At 42.3% G+C, this 23,647-nt stretch overlaps 1 protein-coding gene across 5 annotated transcripts; it reads right to left on the minus strand.

Annotated features, from left to right (window-relative positions):
* Positions 1-10: 10 nt before the first annotated feature.
* btbd8 (BTB domain containing 8) lies at positions 11-23,647 on the minus strand. Of its 5 annotated transcripts, XM_029429137.1 has the most exons (20): positions 23,197-23,564; positions 22,946-23,042; positions 22,489-22,607; positions 19,619-19,798; positions 17,588-17,712; positions 17,116-17,230; positions 14,756-14,845; positions 13,905-13,985; positions 13,728-13,824; positions 12,764-12,852; positions 11,605-11,707; positions 10,935-11,117; positions 10,676-10,846; positions 9,471-9,645; positions 8,517-8,578; positions 7,162-7,699; positions 6,430-6,517; positions 5,134-5,258; positions 3,165-5,048; positions 11-950 (listed from the first exon to the last, which is right to left on the minus strand). In XM_029429137.1, exons 3-20 carry the CDS (start codon positions 22,590-22,592, stop codon positions 451-453), a joined length of 4,710 nt encoding a protein of 1,569 aa, XP_029284997.1. In that variant the 5' UTR covers positions 22,593-22,607; positions 22,946-23,042; positions 23,197-23,564; the 3' UTR covers positions 11-450. The 5 variants fall into 5 exon arrangements, 4 of the variants coding, with proteins under 4 accessions (XP_029284997.1, XP_029284999.1, XP_029284995.1 ...); XM_029429139.1 differs by lacking the exons at positions 22,946-23,042; positions 23,197-23,564 and adding an exon at positions 23,593-23,647 and having other exon boundaries at positions 9,471-9,600; XM_029429135.1 differs by lacking the exons at positions 22,946-23,042; positions 23,197-23,564 and adding an exon at positions 23,593-23,647.

Raw genomic sequence — 23,647 nt, forward strand, 5'->3', positions numbered from 1 at the left:
TTCCTCTCACTTGACAGTGAGGAACACTTTATTTTTTTCAATAAACACAAAACTTTATTTTCAATTTGACACTAAATGCAAGCCAGCAGGCCAATACTATTTTTTCTTTAAGAAATTCCAGTCAACCATATTATCAGAAGACTGCCATGAGAAATAAATTATTTTTTTCCTTACTCTATTATTTTCTAGAGCTTCGAAGCAACATCAATAAAACAGTCAGACATACAAAAAATATCAGCATGCATAACAGCCCATTTGTGTCAAGAAACAGTCCACCGAGGGCATTATGGGGAATGCAACATTTCTGCAGAGTCCAGAAAAAAAGACAAAAAAGAGAGGGACAGCATATGATTGTAAATAATAATAAATTAAGACAAAGTTGATGTGAAGACGTTCAAAGTTCACAGAGAAGGTGTCAACTGTCCGGCAGGCCCTCCTCTGTGTGTGCAGTCAGTGATGCGTTTCCAGTTCCACAATGGTCCACTCCCCCTGTGGAGATGCAGCGTCTTCTGGGGAGAAGCTTGTTACTGTGATGCTGGTGGAGGAGTCCTCTATGGGCGAGATGAGCTCCGCCCAGCGTTTGAAGGTCTCCTTCTCTGGGGACAGGAAGCCCTGCGAGTCCAGGCAGTCACGTGACAGGGACAGTGTCTGCTTGATAAGGTACTGGGCCAGGTTGAGCTCCTCAGGCACAGGGTTTATGACGCCCAGGTTGGACTCGTGATCCGAGAGGAGCTGCCTGAGCATGCTCCAGTCCCGCTCTGCAAACTCATTGCTTTTGTCATCGTCCCCTCTTTGCTTTTCTTCCTCTGCCTTTAGTTTAACATTCCTGTCCTTGTCCGAGCAGTGCTCGAAGGCTTCTCCCACATCCATCTCGTAAATGGGAGAGAGGGCTTTGGATGGTCGGCGGTCATGTTTGCAGGTTTGATCCAATCTGTCACAACCATTGTCCCCTAAAAACAATTGACAATACTGCAAAATGATAAACTGATTCACTCCTCCACAGTTCTTCTTTTTAATTTCAGAGACTAGTCACTGCCTACTACAATAAAACAGAAATTACTGAATGTTTACCCTTAATGCAACTGTGTCCTTTAAAAGATGGTCCATAGTGAAGTTAGGTGAGGACCGCACAGTATGAAAGCAGTGACATTGATGGTCACACTATGGTGGGTTAAATGGCAACAACTTTACCACTTTTAAATGCATTAGTAGGAAATTCACCAAATCACTTCAAAATATGGATGTCAAGGGTATACAGTTGCCTTAAAGGTAATGCACAGAGGAACACTAATCTGAATGCATCTCTTTATCCACCTGTTCAAACAAAGTAAGCCATGCATTGCCAGCACCAGTGAACGTTGCATGTATCTGTAGGTAACAGTGATATGTTTTGAGATTTACGTGCAGGTCTTTGAAAGGGCAGACCAAATTAACAGACTTGTCACAAAAACCTAAAATGCAAGCAACAGTGCTTTACTTAGTAGCACAAAATATGGCACACCTCCAAGTTCCTTTTGACATTCTTTGTGTTTTCTATTTTTTAACAATTTCAAAAAGGCAAAAGATGACTTATCACGGTTTTATGTTGAACACAAAATAATTGCCATGTTTGCCTCGGGATAGACCCTCAGTAATGGTGCAGCAGGATTTCTTTTTCTGAATATGATAGTGAAAAAAGAGAGACATGGCAGGACCGTGACAGCTGCTCTAGAGACATCACATAGGTTACAGAGGAGGCTACTGACACGACACAAACCTACTGAACAGAAGCTTATAGACAACAAAACAGTCTTCTTTAAAAGTGGATGTCTATCTAGACTAAAGTGTACTGGGTGTGACAAAAGGTAATGGATAATGGGGAAAAAAACATACACAAAAATGATTGATGGAGGGGAATGACAAATTAATTTTAATATTATCATGCATGTGTGCGGTGCAAAATAAATAAATAAATACAAATACAAAACTCAGGTACATTCTCAAACAGAAATAAAAATATACAGCAGGGAGATGCAAGGGAAAACTTCCCCAGTATAACACATTTTTCTGAGAAGCAGTGGCAGTTTAGTGTCCTCTATTTTGAACCATCATGTTGTATTTTACCTTGAGATCAGGTCAACAGAAGAAAAACAAAATCCTTACTTGCTTGTAATTTAGCTGAACACACATTTTTAAAAAAGGTGCTACATATAGCATTTTAACATCAACTAATCTTTGAGTTTTTATTGTCCGATGCTTGTATACTTAAAGTAAACAAAAACACCATCACTGAGAAGCCAAAAGACAAATGAAGAAGAGCTTATGGAACTAGAAGTTTGTCTTTCGCAAGGGTTTAGTGAATGAAAAGCCAAACACACTTATCCTTTACAACTCTGAAGATGTTGGTACAAGTGTTTTCTTTTGCTTTGTTGCGCTTTATGGGAAATGTAGCCAATTTTTAGGAAACACAAGCTTTATCAAAATCATTATCAGTGGCAAGAAATACAATTATCTCAACGATGGTCCCTGTAATAGTAATAATACCAACAAACAACAATTAATTTGGCAATGACATATTGATGTTAAAATCATATTTCAAGCACCTTCAACTATGTCAAATTATCTTTGGCTTTAAAAAGGCCAAAGACTGTTCCACTGCATAAGAAAAATGACAAAAATAATCGAAAATCTTAATTGTATGTACATAAAAGTGCATTGGCCTTGTCACAAGGCAGATTCTTTTTGACAAAAACAATTTCTATGATCAGTCTTTGTGAAATGTACACTGCTTTCCCCTTTTTGTGTAAACTGAGTTACCAAGGCCTAAAGGAATCCGACTAAAGGTAGTTGTTTCAAATGTACAGTTTATTTGTTAAGATGAGACCAATCTCCATCTTTAAAAGGATATTAATGTTGCAAATTCAAATTTACAACAGCTACACAAGCAATGGGTTGAAATGAAAGCTATGGAAATATGATGACCACTGATTTCATTTGAATTTGAACTAGTATTTATAATTAGTTACTACACTATATCCTTTTCTGAAAGAGGGATAGGTACATGTTGGGTAAGATCTAGGAATCAGAGCAGAGGAGGATGAATCTTGCAGGGATAAACTATACCTTGGGGATAAAAGATGACTTTGGATTTGGGGTCTAGGAAGGGTCCGTAGATCATACATTACCTGCTGGAGATTGTGCAGCATGTACAGGAGAGTCCCCTGTCAGCTGAGGCTCATTTAAGTTTAGATGTAAATCAGCTTTCTTGCTTTCTGAGGGGTTGGTGTGATTTTTGCGCAGCCCTCTGTTGTATTGTTCAGTGTGCCGGAGATCCAGGTGGCATGGGCGCTCCTGGGGAGGGAGGTCTCTCGTGTCAGCATCCAGGAGAGGGCCTCCGGGCATCACTCCGTTAGTCTCCTGGATCTCTGTAAGGAATACAGAAGACTTTTCATCCAGTTCCTCGTCGTGTTTTTTGTGCGTCATTCCTGCACTTTCAACATGGCACGGCAGGTGGTCCTGTTGCTCGCTGGAAGGGGCACAATTGGTCTGAGGAGCTGTTGAGTCAGACTCAAAAACATCACAGGGAGTCGCAGCGTCATTGGGCTGTTGAGGCGGAGTTTGGACGCCGCCCTCTTCTGAGCCCAACTCCTCACACTCGTCAACGGAGAGCAACACTGAGCGACGAAAGTTAGCAGTCGACTGGTAGTCCGTCTGGTCGTTCTCGGGGTCCACGCCGTCATCATCGAAAGCTAGGTTGACGATCCCCTGAAAGTTTGGCGAGAGTTCAGTTGGCGGCAGTGGAGCTTGACCTGGAATCACCTCAACCTCAGACCTCTCATCTTCTGTTGCCTCTTCGTCTTCGTCTTCCTCCTCAGAGGAGAAGAGCTGGTGGTCAGGGACGCTTTTTACATTCACAGTGGCCTCAATCTCTGAGTGCTCCTCCTCTACATGGAGCTCGTCTCTGTGTAACCAGGAACGAGGACGTGGTCTTACTCCCTCCTCCTCGCTGGTGGTCTCCGCTTCTCGCCCACGCAGCCGCACCTCAACTCTCAGCCCTGCCCCGCCTTCGTACATCTTTAACTCCTCCGGGGTGCTCGTGTCACTGCTGCTGCGACCTAAGAAGTCATGACAGCGCATGGTGCCGCACTTGGAAACGCCTCTGTCGTTGGAGCAGTCGTCGTCTTGCGAGCCCCCTGCGTCGTAGTCCTCTGAGCGGGGCTTGATGTCGTCAGAGGAAGTGGTGTGTGTGCTGCAGGTCTCAGACTCGGGGCTGACCTGATGGTGGACGGCGCTCCAAGAGTCCTCTAAGGGAGCGTCAGCGCTTCCCATGCTGCAGGGCGTGTCTACGGGACGTTCGGTGTCTCTCGGAGAATTTGGGGAGCTTATCTTTTGGACTTGCCCTCTGCTGATGTGAGCAGGGATGACGCCGCTTGGAGACGGTTTCACTTTACTCCCTTCAGTCTGTTTGCAAGTGTCCGCCTTAGCAGATTTGACATAAGGGGTTTTGTTAGCTGCTTGTGCACTGTTAGGGTCGTCTGACGGTATCTCAGTGTTCTGCAGAAGCTGCTCAGATTGTAGTTGAAGGCGAAGTGGATCCCCTCCGTCCTGGCTGGTTGGCTGTGCTGCAGGCTGGTCGGAGAGCGCTGCCTCCATACTATCTTTATGCACTGCAACATCACCAGTGTTTTCAGCTGAAGCAAGCTCAGTTTTACAGTCTGAATTTTTACCATTCACTGTCTCTTTTCCTTTAGATCCTGATTTCTTGGCGGCAGCTGAGGTTTTTGAAGTTCCGCCAGATTTCGGAGAAGCTTTCTCCATAGATAATTCAGTAGTAGTTTTAGGCTTTGGTCCAGACTTGGCAGCCGCTACTGGAGATTGCTTGGAGGTGGCCGAAGAGGCTTTTGGTGGTTTAGCACTGGATCTAGCTGAGGCTCCAGTCGCCGAAACGGGTTTCGTGATCTTCTTTTTGTGAGCTTCACTGGCTGCTTTGTCTGCGGCTGAGGATTTCAACCCATCCTTACCTTCTTCTTTCCTGGGGGAAGCTGGCTTTTTGGATCCATGCTTAGAGACTGACCCAAAGACAGAATAGAACATTAATACATTGCTACAGTATATTGATAGACATTTGAATCAAGCAGACTTTGAACATCTCACCATGGTGCTCTGGTGTTCCTCTTCCCTTGGTGTCTGCTCTTGCTGTGGTCCCTCCGGTAGAAGCTTTTTCTGCCGCACCAGTCTTGACTTTGCCACTTTCTCTCACACTTGACTTATTGGTAGGACTGCGATTGGTTGATCACACATATAAAAAAATCAAAGTTAATTATTAATAAATACCTATGGCTCACATCATCAATAAAAGACATTTCTGAGAAGAGTCGCAGGGAAAGTAAACCATGAATTAGTATTTAGCACCAGTGGGGGGCAGCAAAGCTTTTCTCTCCCATGTTGTCAAGGACAAGCCTCTGAGACATGAGCTGAATATCAAAGCAAAGAATTTCAAGTAGTTACTTGTGTCCTTGTGAAGGATGTTCTACCTTTGTTTTTAACTAAATCTAATGGCCGGCGGAACAAGAGAACAGGGAGCACATTATCTGACATCTCAGAGGGTTTCACCCAGGACAGTTTTTACGAGAGTAATATTACAGGTAGGGTTTAGAGAATACATGATCATGTACAAATGATTATTCTCAATACCTAAATTGAGGTTAGAGGGGAATCCAAAGTTAACTGCTTTTCCAGAGCATCTTCCCTTTGAGTTAATACAGCTAACTTCAGCTCACAAATCCAGAAAATATAAATGTGGATACTATAGATTAACTGTTACTGGCTATCAGCTACTGTATGTATTGGCTAACTTACATGGTTGCTTTCCAGGGAGACTGTTAAATATTGATGTTTTCCCAGTTTGGATGATGCAGACTGTAATGGGGATATTTTTAACATCTTTGAAGGACAGATAAGAGGCTTGTCAGAAATTGATACACAGCTGCTTTTAACCTCCTGACAGGATAACAGAAATGTATCAGCCAAACTTCAGGATTTAGATTCTCAAGATCTCTTTTTGGATTACTCATAAGTTTTTGTCCTTGTGATATATCTTCTGAATTTTGCAAGTTGCGAGTCAAGTTAAAGGCCCTGTATCCATCCTATGAGTTCTTATAGGCCACAATTTGGTCATTTTGGTTGACATTTTAACACAGCCCCATGGTACTTGTTGGCTTGCTCCTTAAATCTTATAGAGACATTCTAAAACTTCTCTTGAGTTACATTTTTCAACAGCCTTGAAACAGTAGAATGGCATTTAAGGGTGGATCCACCCCAACAGGAACATCCAAGGGGAAGTTGACAAGGACATCACTTATTAACGTTACACATAGCATTTCACCAAATACACAAGAATCGATGAGAAAGCACACAGATAAGCAACATAAAGCTAGAGGTAGCGCTCACCTGCTGATCTTCGTTATATCTGATTTCTGAGGAGGTTTTGTCAGTGTGGGTTTCATCCCCGCCTTAGCTTGGTGTTTGGGCTTTGCACCTAAAACACAGAAAAGGAACCAAATACACAATCTTTGTAGATAAAGGTTTGTGAGGGCAGATAGTTTTGAGATGAATCAAACAAGACTAAATTTGATACATAAGAAACCTCGATTTACTCAAGAATAAACCAAATATTCTTCAGGGTAGCAGGCATACATAGTAGGGTAAAGTGATATTAGCGTGTGAGCTCACATCACAGACGTTTAGCAAGTCACTTTCAGGCTGGGGTACAGGGACAAACTTAAGCAGCGAACACTGAGATCAGTGGGTAATACCCCACCTCCCTAAATCCATCCTTTCCACAAAAGCTCAAAGTGATCAGTCACACCCCCCTCTGTGTGACAGCTGCTTAGAGCTTTGACCTCTGCTGTTCTGCTGAGAGTGTGTACACTGACCAGCAGACTGCCAAGGACAGCCGCATGTGCTTTGTTTCCTGATAAATCAACATTCATACATGGCACTGCCCTTGTTTTCCAAAAATCCCTCTTGGCAGTAACACAACATTCATCACACTAATAAGTCTTTCCGTATTCACATTTAGCTAATTTGCCGACACCTCAGCTCGGCTACAGCGATGTCCTACATCGTAAATGGTGTCAGTCACAATGATCAAATGTAAAGAATTCAATAAAGAGACTAAACCTGGGATGGAGTGGGTGTCGTTGCGAGGGCTGCTGGCGCCGTTCTCTGGCGAGGCGCTGCCTGATGTGGTTGAAGCGCTCAGCTGAGCTTGTGTGGTGCCAACAGTGCTGTCAGACTTTCCTGTCGAGCTCTTCTGAGCTTTCGTTACACCTGGCTGGCTTGTAGATGTGCAGCTAGGGGGAGATGTTTTAGGCCGTGCACCTGGGTTTATCTTCTTTTCTTGCTCTCTCGCCCTATGAGAGCTTCTGGGGCCATTGGCTACATCCCGCCTGGCCCCTGCAGCTCCTGTGCCATTAACGACTGGCGTGCCAGCTGATGCCGTCTTTGCTTTTGCTGGTACACTCCGGTCCCCTGGCTTCTTCACATTATTTGCCTTGGATGTGGGATCATCTGCTGGTTTGCTAGCTGTCCCCAGTCCATCAGACTTCATGGCTGACGCAGCACTACGGGAGGAAGAACTTGCGTTTGCGGACACCCTCTGCGTCCTGTGCACAGGAGGACTCTCAGGTGAAGATGAAGGGCATTTTACAGCCCTTGACTGCAGAATAAAAAACAACAACACATTAGTCATGTTAAACAGGATTAATCAGCAAATAACAAGAGCGTGGTCATATGACATTGAATAACATTAGTGCAGATTACCACAAGCTACTGGAGCATATGACTAAAATAAAATGCTGACTCACATCACCTGAACATCACAGTCTATTGAGATCTCTGTAGTCTGTGTTTATCAGACAAACACAGTCTGTGTATCCGGTGGGGTTTTATTGACTTGTCTAACAGTTGATTTCTTACTCTCAGATTTCTTTAATCAATAGTTAATGGGAAGAAATGGTGCCTCTTTCTTTCTACTTTGTGTGTCATTTTAACTTTTGCAAATGATCTAAACTAACTCTTGCCTTTCAGTGTCAGTGGAACAATCATCTGTGAATTGTGTCTTGCAGGTTCAGAGAATCAGCACAAAAAGCAGAAAGACAGCCAAAGTTCTTGTTTTGACAGCATCAAAGCACTTCCCGAGAGATCTGTAGGAGCTCCACTGCTCTTAACCACTCATGCCTAACATTTTGGAAATTCCTCTCTGGACCTCAGCCAGGCTTATTTTAGATCTACATCTGTTAACAGAGGCCCAGCTGCTCATTTTATACTGTATGTCTTTGCTGTGAGGGTGGGGCATTTATGACATATGGCATCTGATGGCCACACACACACTGTAATCACTGTCAGGGATTACACAAATGTACAAGGATATCTCTGAGATAAAACAGCCTCAGAGATCTGATTTACAAATAAAACTTTTTGTTTCTAAAACAACACTTGAAATAAAGGAACAGATGGTTGGATGATCATATTACCTGTGAGCTAGTGAATACAGGCTTTTTACCAAGTCTCCGATTGTCCCCTTTATCAATAGCATCTGTCGAAACAGGATAAAAGGAAGAGCGATGATCATCAATTAGACACTTAGTATTTTGCCTGCAAAACAGAATATTCCAATCCGAGAATATCACAGACGAAAAGGACTGCACCATTTTCCCTCAAGACACTGCTTATGTCCTTCTTTATGTGAGCTGGAGGAGCCAATCTTTTCATTCACAAATTTGCATTATTGTGTTTACTCTTTGACCATTAGGAAACAAACATTACACCAATGGATTGATCAGCCAGGCTATTCCAAGCAAAGCAGGGGTCCTTTCTAAATGTAAAACAATAACAATTAAAGAACCTAATGATATATTGTATTTAATAAAAAGCAAATTTACTCTAGTCACAAAAATACATTTGTTATGTTTGCAAGTGAGAATCAGGAATCAGATTTCACTGTCAAGAAATGTACCAGTAATAGGCACACGCTGATACCAGCCAAATAAATTATTCATGCAGTGCATTACAACACACTAGCTCAACAGTAAGGAAACTGCATGTTATTTGTATTTGTGGAAGCTTCCAATAAGACCCACAAAGACAGGAATCCAGCCTTTCACTCCCACCCATTGAAAACAAGCATGGCGCTTCTGGTGCATTTACCATGTTAGCGTACACTTATCTGCCCAAGACACTTAAAAAGGTAGCTCACATAAAGCAGAAATGGACACTAAATGGGTTGGCAGTGGCCAGGCAGCTGTGTAGAAAGAAGCCATTAGGTATTAAATCAGCCCATGCACCAAAGTCTTTGGTTCATGTCTAATGATGCAGAGCCACTGCTTCAGCACAGCACTAGGCTGGATTGGAGAGAAAAAAACCCACACATGAATATCCCGTGTGTGACTAGGAAAAAGAGAGCTCATAGCAAGGATTTCCTCTCTTACCTGCCAGTATCCTCTCTCTGTGTTTGGAAGAAAGGGTCTCCCATCCCTGCGTGTGGCGTACCGCGTAAAAGGTCTGAAGCAGGAAGGTCCACAGGCGACCGTGCAGCGTACAAATCTCTTGCCTGAACGGCTGGCGGTAACACAGAGGAGAGAGAGAAGAATGGAGAGGGGTGCGCTACAGCACAAGCGAATCAGCAGCTGCTTGAAGAACCTTTTACCATGGCAACAAATACCCCTCCCTCCTCCCCTTTCTCTGTCCCTCCCTCCCCCTCTGTCTCTGTTGCAGAATCCACTTTAGCTCCCTTGAGCGAAATCAGTGATGTCAGCGGCTGATGCCCATTCTCCTGTTTCCACGCCTGATTATAAAAACAGGGCTGGAAGGTTAGGGAGGAGCTATCTCCACCTCTTCCGCTGCACTGACGGCACACCCCTCACCAGCAGATACACAGCCAGATTAGTGAAGGCTGCTGGCACACGTCACAGTCTCCCTTAGTCTAATCCATTCTGCCATACTGTACGGTATTTACAGGGGTTATGCACTTTAACTTGTGCGGCCAGGTCCCTGTCCCCTGGAAATCATCTCACAAGCTTAACCTGCCTGCTCCCTCATTGTGTTAGTCTCTTAACCGTGTGACAGATACAATTTAAAATTCTCTTTACCAATATTGAACAAAAACTAAAGCTGTTTTTGTGCATTTGGCCCAGACAAAGAAAAAAAGAAAGAAAGAAAGAAAGAAAGAAGAAAAAGCATAGTTTCTTTTTTTAAAGGTAACTTTAGTATTTTTCACCCGCTCCTGTGTTCCCATGTTTTTGTGTCTAAATGACTAATGGGGACAACAATTTGTGAAATTGGTCCAGTATTGAGAGAGACCTCAAAGTCATTGTACGTCTATTCAAAGTGCTTGTTTTTATTTATTTCGACACTCTGAGCCTGTCAGTGGCAAAAACAAACACTTTTAGTTGACGTACATTGATGGAGCTGTTGCCCGTAAGGATTACATCTGCAGCGCTCTCATTTAATACTGGTCCAATTATTATTTTTTATTTACTTCCCTTCTCTAGTGGTTGAAAGCTCACGCAGAAGATTGTAAGTGGACATCGATTTCTTGATTGATTTTGTTGAATTACAACAGATTAGGTGTGAGCACAGCCCAGCGGTTTCAGGATGTGTGTTTTTAAAATACAAAGAATCTGCTTCATTTCACCTCCTCTTGTTTTTGCCCTCCCTGTCTGAGGAGGGAGTCCTCTTCCACGTCATCTCCACATAGGTAGTACACAGCAGCGAACAGATCACAGCAGTTGTCCACAGTCGCACCTTCTCTGATGGCTGAACACAGCTTCTTCAACAACGTGGGCTCGCGGGTAAACTCTTCCCTCTGAGAAAACCATAGAAACCTGAGCTGAATGTGTGTCGAGGTCATTACAGTAAAGCAGAGTGCATTAGCATTGGCTACATCACCTTACCCTGCGAAGGTCCTGGAAGGCCTGAGTGAGGATGACTTCGGGGAGATGCTGGACAATGACATGCAGGCTGCTCTCCTGCAGCTCCGTGGCAAGACCCCTCACCTGCTGGGCCCACTTGACTTCTGGGAGACTGCCAATCAGCTGCTCAGTGCCACAGAGCATGGTTACTGCGTTCTGCACAGTCTGAATGGAAACATCTATCAGCTAAAGAAACTCTCTACACTGTAGGTGAAAACACAAGATAAAGTGGAATGAACACAGTCCTCTATAAAAGCAGTCTTTTACTCCTGCCCAGGACCTATTGATCAGTGGAGGGAGGCCCAGAATTGTGTGGTTGGTTCTTGGCCAGTTCTGTGTCTCAACACTCGCCAAGAGTGAACAATAGTACATCTGTCTTGATTTACTCACAGAATGCGCTCCACCTCTTAGATAGTGATGAAAGACAGACTCAAGATTCAATTATCAATTAGAAGGCTGGATCCCCCGCCATCTGTCTACATCCACATCATATTCCAAAATGAGTCCGTCTTTAATAACTGAGAATTTAATAAAGGTCATCTTTGATTAGATTATGTTTGAATTTCCTTCCTGTTGAAAATCACTGGAGAATGGGTTGATGATATTTGTGCAATTACATGAATACAGTACGGCTGAAGAGGGAGGAACTCACCATGGTGTCAGTTACAGCTGTTAGACAGGCCATGTGGAGCTCAGGGGACAAGAGGGAAAAGTTTCTCTCACACCAGGTCTTCACAAAATGTTCAGCAACCCACCTGAAAATACACATCGTGTGTCTGGAGATTACTTTGCTTTAGGGAACAGGGATGGACATCGTTCACTATTTTCTAACAATTTATAGACCAAATGAGTCAATTCATCCAGAAATCTATTCATTAATCTATCTAAAATAATCTTGCAGCCCCATCGGCAGGTCAGACTTACAAAAATATTCAGTCTGACAAACTGGTGGAGGCCTATTCTACGTTTTCTGCAGTGCAATCCTGAGAAGTCTCAGGCTCTGAGGCTCAAAGCAGCGGTCGACAGAGCTTTGCTCGAGGGAACAACAGAGTGAGTGAGGATGAGAAGGTCAGTAACGCACTGCTGCACAGCGCAGCGCAGCTAGATTCAAAGACATAATCACGTGACTCATCAGAGACAACATGGCAAGGCCACACACACGAACCAGCTCACAGCCACGTTCAAACCATCCTATCCCCCCGACCTACATTCACACACTCCTTGCCCGCTGCAGTAGAGCAAGAGAATAGCTAATTAGCGTGCAGAAGAATCCGCAACAGGAGAACTCAAAGTGAAATATTCTGAGTTTGTGTGCACACAAATGAAAATAAAGGAAATGGATAAAAGCCGTGCAGCATACTGAAATATAAAGAGATGACAAACCGTGTGTCACAAGCCAGCTTCTCACTTCAGTGTACTAGTGTCTACGAAGATGTTAGAAACGCCTTGACCCTGAAGAATGATCTTAATTTAAAATTCTACTTTTTTTTAAGGTTAAACAACAAACTTCTATCAAGAGTTGTGAATAAAAGTGTCTTCTGTACATTTTTCTTTGTTTAAGATTTAAAAGATTGCAAATATTTTACAGGTGCATTGAATCCCATTAAACCTACGTCTACTTAATAACACAGAAGAATGAACCCACATGCTGGTTACCTAGCAACAAGATGCTGATATAAGTTGCAGTGGCAAGGCTGGATTGTGTTGCAAACAACTTTAAATGTCAAGTTTAACATCTGTTAATATTTTAGGACCATTAATTGACATGTATGATGTACCACGTTTATAGAAAAGCATCAACCAACACTCACCCCTTACACAGCATGTGGAGGTTGTGGAGGCCTAAGGCGTGCGTGAGGGACAGACACTCCAGAACTGTTCTCTGAACCCCGTCAATCGGCTGCAAAAACAGAAAGGGAAAAGAAGAAATGTTTACTCATACATTAATTTGTGAAGCTCGGAGGGCTCTGGAGTGAAGTATCCAGCACATGGTAAAGCAGGAATGAAAACGTAGGATGGGCAGGCACCATACTATATCAACAAGTGTAAAGCCAAAGGAATTACATTGGGATTTGTTCTTGGTGTTTTCAGCTGTGATACTCTACAAGCTGCTAGATCACTGTTGTTTTGGACTACAAGGGATCACTACACTGAGGGGGGAATTAACAAAAGTGATTAACCCTATGTATGCACAAATAAGACAAAAAGAAACTGTGTAATTCTAAAAGCACGGCGCTGCTCAACAAATAGCATCTCGGTACTCGTGTGCAATTCAAACTTATTTCAATTAAATTAGGTAATATGCATAAATTGGGTGCAAATTTATATCCTTTCTATGCAAATGAGCCTGATTGCAAAAACAGTCTGATTCACAAGGATCAGCAGTTACAGCCCAACGCAGTTACAGTGAACTTATTAGCGTCTTCAGAGAGGTGGCGGTAACTGAAACACATCTATAACACTTTCTACTGATCATGGCAGCACTGAACGTCCCCTCCTTCAAATCATGTGTGCAGTTGTGCGTTTGAAAACACCAACAGCAGCACTGACAGATATTAAAGCCCAATCATGGCTTCTCTCTGCAACGTTTAAATTCCTTGTCTGAGGTTTTGAGAAATGCCTATTTTACACTTCTTTGATGTGAAGAAAGTCTTATTGTGAAAGATGCGTTTCAATTTCACTTAAACCTACCTGGCATACATAAACATGTACATATAGAAATCCTTCTTTTCAGCTCTCATATTTGCATATTTGTTTTCCGTATGTATAGCTGACCTTGGGGAAGAAGCGGCAGTAGTCTCGGGTCAGAACCATCTCCACCACATCTTTCAGACCCTCTAAACCCAACATGTCTGCCGCCAACACCACCTGACTGTGGGACAGGAGACACCAAATTCAGCTTGTTTTCTGGGCCTGCATTCTAATTGTGGACAGTCTGTTCACATACAGTACCTGGCACTGGTTCCAGGTGGCAGATCCACAATTGCCCCATACATGAACTGGAGCAGGATCTCCATCTCGTCTGGTCCTAAACTGGAACAGTTAAGAAAATAATCTGTTCACAAGCCATGTTTCTCAAATTAAAAGGGATGGTTTGGATTCATACAGCCCCAACTTCAAACAATCCCAACTATCCCTTTAACATACAGAACTGTCCCCAATCCCAGTCTAATACTATCTTCATGAATCCAGGCACACAGTGTAGAATTACGTCTATACTGCAAACACAACTAGGAATGCTGTAAACAAAATCCATATATCATGCAGCACCCAATCCACGTGACTGCAGCCTGAGGCCCACGTCACAGGTTTCCCCCCCGCACGTCAACGCTGCAGCTCTCCATTCTGACAGCCACGTCTTCCCCATTACCCTCAGATCAGTGATGCTGAGGCGAGTGACACCTCTCTCCCTGGAGGGAAAAATGGGCTTCATTTGCCTTTCTCCGCTCTGAAACCAGACTTCGGGTGGTGGTGGGGGTGGGGGCTCTTCAGCAGGCAGCGGATGAGAAGACATTTATGTGCCTCACGTGAGGAAAAAGTTGCAAACCTTGCTTGGTAGATATCTTGGCGAGCCATTTCAGATTCCACTGGCAGTGGGTGATTGGGTATGTAGAGTTAAAACATGGCATTGTGAGTGAAGCCCCGTACTGTACAGAGCCACCTCTGTTGCAAGACAATAATTAATGCAGCATATGCAGTAATTCAGCTGTGTTGGTCAGGAATGAAATGTAGAATTGTTAGAGCAGGAGTGGAGGTGTATTATTGATCTGTGTGACCTGCTGCAAGATGATGCTGAGTCTTACCCTTGCAGAGTGATGCACTGTCTGGAGCTCTCCATCCAGCTCCCGCTCAGCATGGCTCTGAAGTACTGAGACCGCGCACACAGGACTGCCCTAGAAACCCAGTAAAGCAGGCAGTTGCATGTCAGATCCACCCACCACTTTAATATTTCACATGTCATCTGGCGGGCCTGCGTGTACTTAAGTGGGTTTTAAGTGACAAGCCTGAGGACAAATAAATATTGTCTGGAGACGGTGTTTTTATTCTCTCTGGCCTCTCAATATTGTACCATCACAGATATATCCTGTTTATAGTGCTTAATTAGCTCCAATAAAAGGCTGTTGATATTATAAATCTCATGAAAAGACCCAAAACAACAATGAATTGATCCCTCTAACATGCACTGTGTGCATCCAAAGTATTCCTCTGTGCCATGTTGTTAAAAGAAATCGATGACTCACTATTTGCTCTGGGTGAGTTAAACATGACACTGTAGTTTACTTTGTGTAGTGATGCAGCTGTTTAGTCTTTTTTTTTTTTCTCAGTCAAATCTACACACTAGTTGGTTTACGTTGTGCACACAGCAGCACAGACAACAGCATCACAGCCAAACACAATTCGACTTGAGTGAAGAAGACCTAAAGCGTGCAAAAGATAAAGTGAGATATACTGTAATTAATGGGAGAATCGTTGATCCCGATTTTGATCTCGAAAATCTGGCGCTCATTTTGACAGTTTTTTCATTTAACATCGAAATGAAGTGACACCCCTACTTACAAGTTCAGTTCTTAGAAAGAAAGAAAATTGGAATTAGCAAAACTCGAAATCGGCAAAGATCGGACAATCCAACGCACGGTGTCCTGCTGACAGAAATACTTGCCAGCTGATAATAGTCCAACCATGGAACTCTGTCAAATTCACTTTAAATCACCTTTCTTCCTCATTCTGATGCTCGGTTTCAACTTCAGCAGATCGTCTCGACCATGTTTACATGCCTAAATTGAGTTGCTGCCACATGATTGGCTGATTAGAAATGTGTGTTAGTGAGCAGTTAAACAAGTGTACCTAATGAAGTGGCCGGTATGTAGCATAATAAGTAATAACATTAGACCCAAGAGGCATAAAGAAGAGAGCTTATCTATTTCAAACAGTTACGTTCTCCACAAAGCATGTTTTGAAAGTGGGGTATTGGAGTAGTAGTAGTGTTTCCAAATAACATAACAATAACATTTTTTAATGGTATCTGCGCACAAACAGAGCAGAACATGCGGTGTTATACTGTATAGCATTGTATGAGCATTGATTACTATGCCAGTGACAAATCTCTCAAGCATGCACCTTCTCAAGAACAGGTGAAATGCATCAGTTGCTGTAAAGTTGCTGTAAGTTTGTTCAGGTAAGAAACTGCTGATCTACTGGGATGTTCATGAACAACCATCTCTAGGGTTTACAGATAATAGTCCGGAAAGAGAAAATATCCCGTGAGCGGCAGTTTTCTGGGCGGAAAAGCCTTTTTGCTGGCAGAGGTCAGAGGAGAATGGCCAGATTGGTTTGAGCTGAGAGAAAGGCAACAGTAACTCAAACAAGCACATGCTTCAAACTAAGTATACAGAAGAGCATCTCTGCACAACACGTCAAACCTTGAAGCAGGTGGCCTACAGCAGCAGAAGGCCACAGTGGGTGTCACTCCTGTCAGCTGACAACAGGAAACTGAGGCTACAATTGGCTCCGGCTATCCAAAACTGGACTGTAGAAGATTGAAAAACGTTGCATGTTCGGATGAGTTTCTGGATCAGCTGCAACATTCAGATTGTGGGTCGGAATTTGGTGTAAACAACACGAAGGCATGGATCCATATCGTCTTGTATCAACGTTTCGTGCTGGTGGTGGTTTAATGGTGTGGGGGATATTGTCTTGGCACACTTTGTACTAATTGCGCATGTATTGCTGCCATGTCTCTCTTGTAAAAGGGATATTGTATCTGAAGAGACCTAAATAAATGAAAGGTAAAGTAGACGTATAGGCGTTCACCTAACACTGTGCTGTTACATAGATCAGTGCTGCAGAGCAACCAGAAATTAGCCCAGCTTCCTCTGACAAGCTCTCTCTGACTGGCTGCTCCCCTGAGCATGAGCTGGGAGAAACCTGTCTCCATGGTTACCAACTGCTACTACTACCTCTGCATCACTAAATGACCACCCAGCGCTGCTTCACACTGACACGAGTCAACAGCAGAACAGCAGTGCGACCTCTGCAGTGTCCTGAGGTGATCATGCTCTCACTGTGCATGCCACCTATGATGAAAACAAGAAAGACAGAATGTGCTTTTGTATTGTATGTATGATGTACAGATGTACAGATGTACGAGTAAGAATAGCTGTACCTGTGGCAGGCGAACACCTGCTCTGCTACTTGGATGGTGATGTCACACTGCTCTCCCCTCTGGTACAGATCCAGCAAGTCAGCTCCGAGGCCAGAGGCTGGCTGAAGAACAGCGTCTGGAGTAAAGAGGGATAATGAGGAAGAGCGGGAGGGAGGGAGAGAGTGACGAGGAGAAATGTTGAGAGAGACACACAACATTTCTTTTTGTGTGCGTGTGAAAAAGCAGAGGTAGCCATCATTAAACCACTTGACTAAAAATAGTGCAAATAATAAAATAAAAAACCTTTAAAAAGTATCCGTGGCATGGCCATGCTCTAATCAGCAGTAACGACAACAGGGATCCAAATGAGATTAGCTCTTAAATAGATTATGTCAGAAATAACATGATGTGAAGAAGGGGGAGAGAGGGGGCAACTGATTGGCCACATAACCTAGAATAAACCCTCCATGGAAAAGCGTGTTCATCTGTTTACCTGAGTCAGTGGAACTATGAAGGTCTACCGGGTCAGGAACAGGCGGAGCACTATCTGGCACTAAACCCTCCACGTCTGGGATTATTTCAGGCGAGCGCATGCTCTGGTCTGCTGTGTACACTCGCCTGCAGGGGGGAAACTCTAAAGGTTAATGAACACTAGGCCTTACACACTTATTTAAATGACAGTCTCATTTAATGTAATGTGACTTCAGTGACACAGAAGGAAAGCCGTAAACCTAAACTGCGCAGGACTTTCTGTTTTTTCCCGGAGAACATTTTATAAAGTGACTGGCAGCCTTATAGTCACTTACAGCCTGTTACACTGTTACTGTTGCAGTACATTTGCCCTGAGTGCTTCTGTGATATACTGCAGCATCCTGGCTTGTTCTGCCAAGTGTGTTAAGCAAGTGAGTGAGTTAACTAGGGGTTAAGGCTCCGACCATGAAACCACAGCACTCCCGGTTCAAGTCTGTCCCTCTCTCCCTCTACAAGGGTTTGAAGAAAACCATGTTTACATACATCAAACCAATGAATTGAAAAGGAGTGTTGTTTTGCTATTTTGTGGAATCTGCTCTCAGCTATAAATACCACGGTTCAATCATCTATAACAATCTCACTTTTGAATGCACCACTGAAAAAGTTAGTACGACAGGTTCAAAACCACTTTTCTGCCTTACGTAACTCGACAGGTTTCATGTTGACAGGTCTCTGATGACCATGGAAATATCAAATCCAAGAATGCACGGGCTAAAATAGTGACGACAAGCAACAAAATGGCAGCACCCACTCTCTTCATCAAGAGTATCGATCCCTACGCTCTGGCACACGCGTCAGACTCCCCTCCGTCACGACAAACAGATTCAAACATGTGTGGATCCTATAGCCATTACCCTCCTAATCTCATGGGAAAGGACGTAGTTTGCACTTCAGGAATATCCAGGACTACATGTAGGATGATGTCCACGATGTTGCCGCTGGATGGTTGAGTTGACATATTTTGATTGTAATGTTATGGTGGTCATACAAGTTTATGTTGATCTTTGATAATGTTGTTGCCGCTGGACAACTTGGTTCGATGTTGATGTTGGTCATACTTTTAAGTAAGGGGTGACATCATGATGATTATTCTTGTTCAATGACGCAGTGCTGCGGAGTCTGCGTTACTATGTTGGGTTATTTCATGTTTCCTTTACCAATTGCCCTTCTGTAAAATGAGGTTGAGGTTAACTGGTATCTTTATCTAATCTAACTAATCAACGAATAAGTGAATTCAGATTGTTTGTTTTGCACGACAAACAGTCCAAAACCCAAAGATATTCAGAAATAATCACTGTACCAGCAAAGCATTTCTGCCTGAAAAGTTTTAACTTATTATCCAAATAAACTTTCCGGTGATTGACTAATCAATTTATCAAAACTAACCAAGTAAACTAATTCATGTTTAATACCTGTGCATGCCAAACAATGTCTATCTTACCTGGATACCTGAACTCAGCAATATTGCAGTTGCCATGTGGAAAAGGAGTTTGAAACAAACGTTGAGACGGTAGTGTGACTCTTCTAGTGCTAATTATAAACTGCTAATGAGACACAGACACAATCAGCGGATCAAAGACACTGCAAAGCCTGGATGAAAACTGCTACACTAGAAACTTGATGAAGATTATAAACACTCAAACACTTTGGGATTTGTGTGTCTCAACACTGACTCAAAATTGTGACGTGCAATTTATTATTGAATAGCTGCAGAATTTGCGATGCTCTTTGAAACAAACATACAAACACCAGCGAGTCCTGCAGATTAAAGATGCTGCGCTTGGCGCCCTCTGTCAGAGAGTCTGGGAAACTGTAGCAATAAGAGAGAAGGATAAATGATGTCTCTTATTAACATCCCCTAGTATAATTATGTTTTCATGTGAAACTATTGAGTGGTATTCAGGGGCAAATAGAAGTTGCCTAAATCCCCAAAGCAGAAAAAGAAACAGCAAATAGAAGCTGTAATTAGCAATCATTTGAACCCACTGCCTACCTGAGGAAATCTTTCAACCCGGACAGCTCAAAGCCAGACAGATAGATGGCGGTGGGATCTTTGTGCATCTGTCCCTGAAGTACATGAGGAGCTCTGGCCAACAATACGGCTCTGTGTGCTTGGAGCGAGCCTGAGCCAGCAGACAGAGAAACATCAGCCTCCAGCTCCTCCTGCAGCAACCTGGGGAAATGCATTGCAACACTTTATCAGCGGCAATTCCCTCAAAATACCCCTTTACTAACTGATTAAAGAAAAAACATTGTAGCCAAGTTGGTAAATGTTCATATTATTAGGTACATTTAAAAGCCTCAAAAGATTTAAATTAGTTTATTTTGGCCGTTTTCAACAAATTCAACTCAAATTTAAAAACAATAAAAACAATAAGTCATTTTGAAACAGTGCCAGACCAAATAATGTGTATGCCGTCTGAAAAGCTGTAGGCTGAAGCCATAGCTTATTACACAACCCTTTTTACAGTAAATATTTTTGTACAATTCTCATTCAATTTTGTAACTGAAAGGGTAAGAAAGAAACCCAAAAGGTCCCAAACTAAAATTCATATACACATTATCTTTTGCGACTTCTGCATTTTAGTAGTAATGGATTAATCAATTAATGGTGGGAGAAAGGGGTTCGGCCATTTGTTAAAGATTTTCAACCGCTCACCGTTAGACCAACAATTGCTGATATATTCACGCAGGTGTGTGTGTGTGTGTGTGTGTGTGTGTGTGTGTGTGTGTGTGTGTGTGTGTGTGTGTTGCTGTGCTACAACCATTGCTAAGTGCACGGTGCAGGGACTCCTTTGTATAAAATTGAGTTGCACATTAAACTGGGCCTATTATATTGCGTATGGTGGCCTAAAGTGCCATGTATAAACACAACTTTTTATAGTGCATTAAATACTACGTTATTAAAATAATACGTGATTTAGCACAGGTTAGCTCATGTGGATTCATGTAACAGCTAGACTATCATCAATCTTGTGTACATTGAAAGAGTTGTTTGTTATGTTCTAATATGTTGGATTCATGTTACTGTAATGTGTATTTTTATAAAAAAATAAACTTTCAAAATATTATCAAACAATAATTTGGTGGCGCCCCAGCAGTTACTCTGAGGACCCCTTAGGGGTCACAGACTGTTGAAGACACATGGACTAGTGGTTTTGATAGACCATTCAGTGAAACCCCTAATACACACTTAGTGTGCATACTTCAGTTTTATATTTGTTAACCATCTTATTTTTAAATATATTGTTACATCTATTAAGTTTATCACACATTTCCATTTCTTTTTCAAAACTAATTTTGAATATTTGATATCTTTGTTTTTGTAAACATGGAAATTCCTCTGAGTTCCTACTGACTCTGAACTTCTGGATTCAGTCTGGAATAATCAGATTTTAAGTTTGAACATTAATTGTGCAGTTTTAGTGAAAATAGACAATAAACAAAGGCTTTCTTAACCAACCAACATCTAAAATGTATGAAGTTCAAAGATCAATCTGACGGCCTATTTTTCTACTTCAGACAACAAGCAGAGTCCATTTCTTCTTCTCCATCATTATCTCTCGTCAGTGACTGATCTGGGTGACCCAGAAATAAGACGGCTAAAGGCCAATAGCGCTGTATGTATGAGTTCTAATGATGCTACTATGTCCATTGCTGTAACCCTCTGATGTAATGTATGAAATGAAATGTACGCAAATCTATGAACTACTTAGTGCAACAAGGAGACTCACACCCCCATCAACTAAAACCCAATGAACTGCACAGATCCACGTTCCTCATTGGTGAAGTTTACTGTAACTTTGCTCTATGCTAAGTTTTATATTCTTATTATCTGAGAGAACCCCCCCCCCCCCCCCTTGGCTATTGTAAAACTATCATATGTAACAAATGTGTGACATTTTATAAATTCTATTATGCATTTTGTGACAAAGAGCTGTATATTATTGCACACCATTTCCTAAACGGCTTTGTCTCCTTTTTCCTCAGTTAGTGAATTGATTTGCTTTGTCAAGAAATAGGCACGAACTTGCTGTTGGTCAAACGTGGGAGTATTTTTTACTCTTCTATAGTTTTCTACAGGACTCCTGGCCTTGGAAAAAGTAGCTTGACGAGGTTTAGATAAATAATAGTAGGTTTAAAGAAATAAAAAGAAGTAAAAGGTTAAGTTTCAATCATTTCTGAGTAACGCCATCCTCTTTGAGCTGCAGTTAAAAGATTAATTCAATATTGTACTTCCATAAAGTGGGGGGATTTAGAAGAGACAGATTAAAAAGGAAAGGTCAACATTAAAGCAGCAGCCGAGATATCCTGACTTTTTGTATCACTCATGCTTTTAAAACGCTAGACCCTAAAATTCCCATAATGCAACAAAATGGTTGTTCCCTCCCTGCCTCCTAAACGATGAGGTAAGTTTTAGAAAGCCCACACCTGGGTTATTTTCTAACTTTGGTATGCTCCTGCAGGGCCACAGATAACTGTTTTACAAGCCGAGTACTACTCTTTGTGACAAGTTAATTCAACTCAAAGAGTACAATTGTTGATTGCCCTTCTAAAAGTGGTCTTTGAGTTAAGATATATTTGTCAAACTATTGTTAAACATGTTTTATATAACGGCAATGATCCTGATTAAACTGGATCTACCAGCAAGTTCTTTATGCCACTTAAGTGTAACGATGGGAGAGTATTCACATGCTTTTAAAAGAAGTTGCAGAGAAGATCCCAAAATCAGAGTTTTTCCATTTGACAGTGCTGTATTGCGTCGACAGCATTGGGAAAACTTTAAGACACAGGTCTTTGTTATTGACATTTGCTATTGATCAATGTTTGTCCCAGTTCAGTGCATACTGTCACACACCCTACCTGTCCAGGTCTGCAGATAAGGCAGATGATAAACATCTCTTCAGCTGCTCTTTGTACTTGCGCTCTTTGGCCTGGAACTCTCTGGCGGCCTCTGTGGTGATCATGGTTCATCGGGTTCTCTAAACAAGAGAGACAAGACGGAGACCTCAGCCTTTTATATGAGTTAAGCAGCTCCAGAAGAAGTCAAGTACATGCATGCACTGAATGTGCTTGAAGAAAGAGCAAAAAAATAAGGCACAGATCATACATGACAAAAACATGGATATACTATAAGAAGGTATCACACGAGGAAAACTGGATAAAAACCCAGTTGCATGATGGGAACGTTCTAAAAAAAGACAAGTGAGACAGGTCGTCTAAAAATAGATACAGTTACATATTGCTGGAATACAACATGCAACATTTGATACAATTTCATGCTTTCATTATTTTTCTAATCATACGATGCCAACTTCACCTCACTTGACATTGGCTCTGCTGTCAGGACTGCAACACCATCTTTCCCCACACACACTGACTCACGTTCACCAGCATTGCAACCCAGAGAGGCGCTGCTGCTTGTCCATTTGAAGAAAATCAATTAAAATGGGAATGACCTCGACAACCCGACACAAACTCACTAACTATGCGACCAAGGAAATTGTGATTTAACCGTAACGGTATTAGGAAAACGACAATAATAGCTTCAATAATAGAAAACCGGCTTACCTTAGCTTCCAAGAGACCAAGAAACCACTGATAACATCACCAAGAATAACAAGCTTCTCTATTTTTTAAATAGATTGAATTAATTCCAAAATACAAACACACTCAGCTACATTTACACAAACATACATATGCTTACACATGCATTTACTCTTTCTCTGTCCGTCAGTACTGTAAGCATAATAACATTACTCTTATTTTGCTCTCGTGGTTAGCATGCTAGCGCTAGCTAACATGGGCTACCGTTAGTAGTTAGTTCTTGAACCTTAAACCCTGAATGCCTGGTGATAAAAATAGACCAGTAGTAATGAATCGCCGCCAATAACTAACTGTCTGTTAGTATGCAGAGCGGTAACAAGCTCAAGTATATAAATTAACGGGTAGGGCTGACCCACTGACCGATGTTGTTGACATCACCGCTGCACGCTGTTCCCCACCCACTACGACACGGTTT

Source organism: Cottoperca gobio, chromosome 4 (assembly GCF_900634415.1).
Source record: "Cottoperca gobio chromosome 4, fCotGob3.1, whole genome shotgun sequence".
NCBI lineage: Eukaryota > Metazoa > Chordata > Actinopteri > Perciformes > Bovichtidae > Cottoperca > Cottoperca gobio.

What these genes read in the sequence shown, in the direction of transcription:
- btbd8 (XM_029429135.1), bottom strand. Translation starts at nt 22,592, where the DNA reads ATGATCACCACAGAGGCCGCCAGAGAGTTCCAGGCCAAAGAGCGCAAG. An exon ending in CAGTGCATCACTCTGCAAGG is followed by an intron (nt 13,986 to 14,755) that starts GTAAGACTCAGC and finishes TAACTGTTCCAG; the next exon opens with TTTAGGACCAGACGAGATGG. An exon ending in AGGAACACCAGAGCACCATG is followed by an intron (nt 5,049 to 5,133) that starts GTGAGATGTTCA and finishes TCTTTGGGTCAG; the next exon opens with TCTCTAAGCATGGATCCAAA.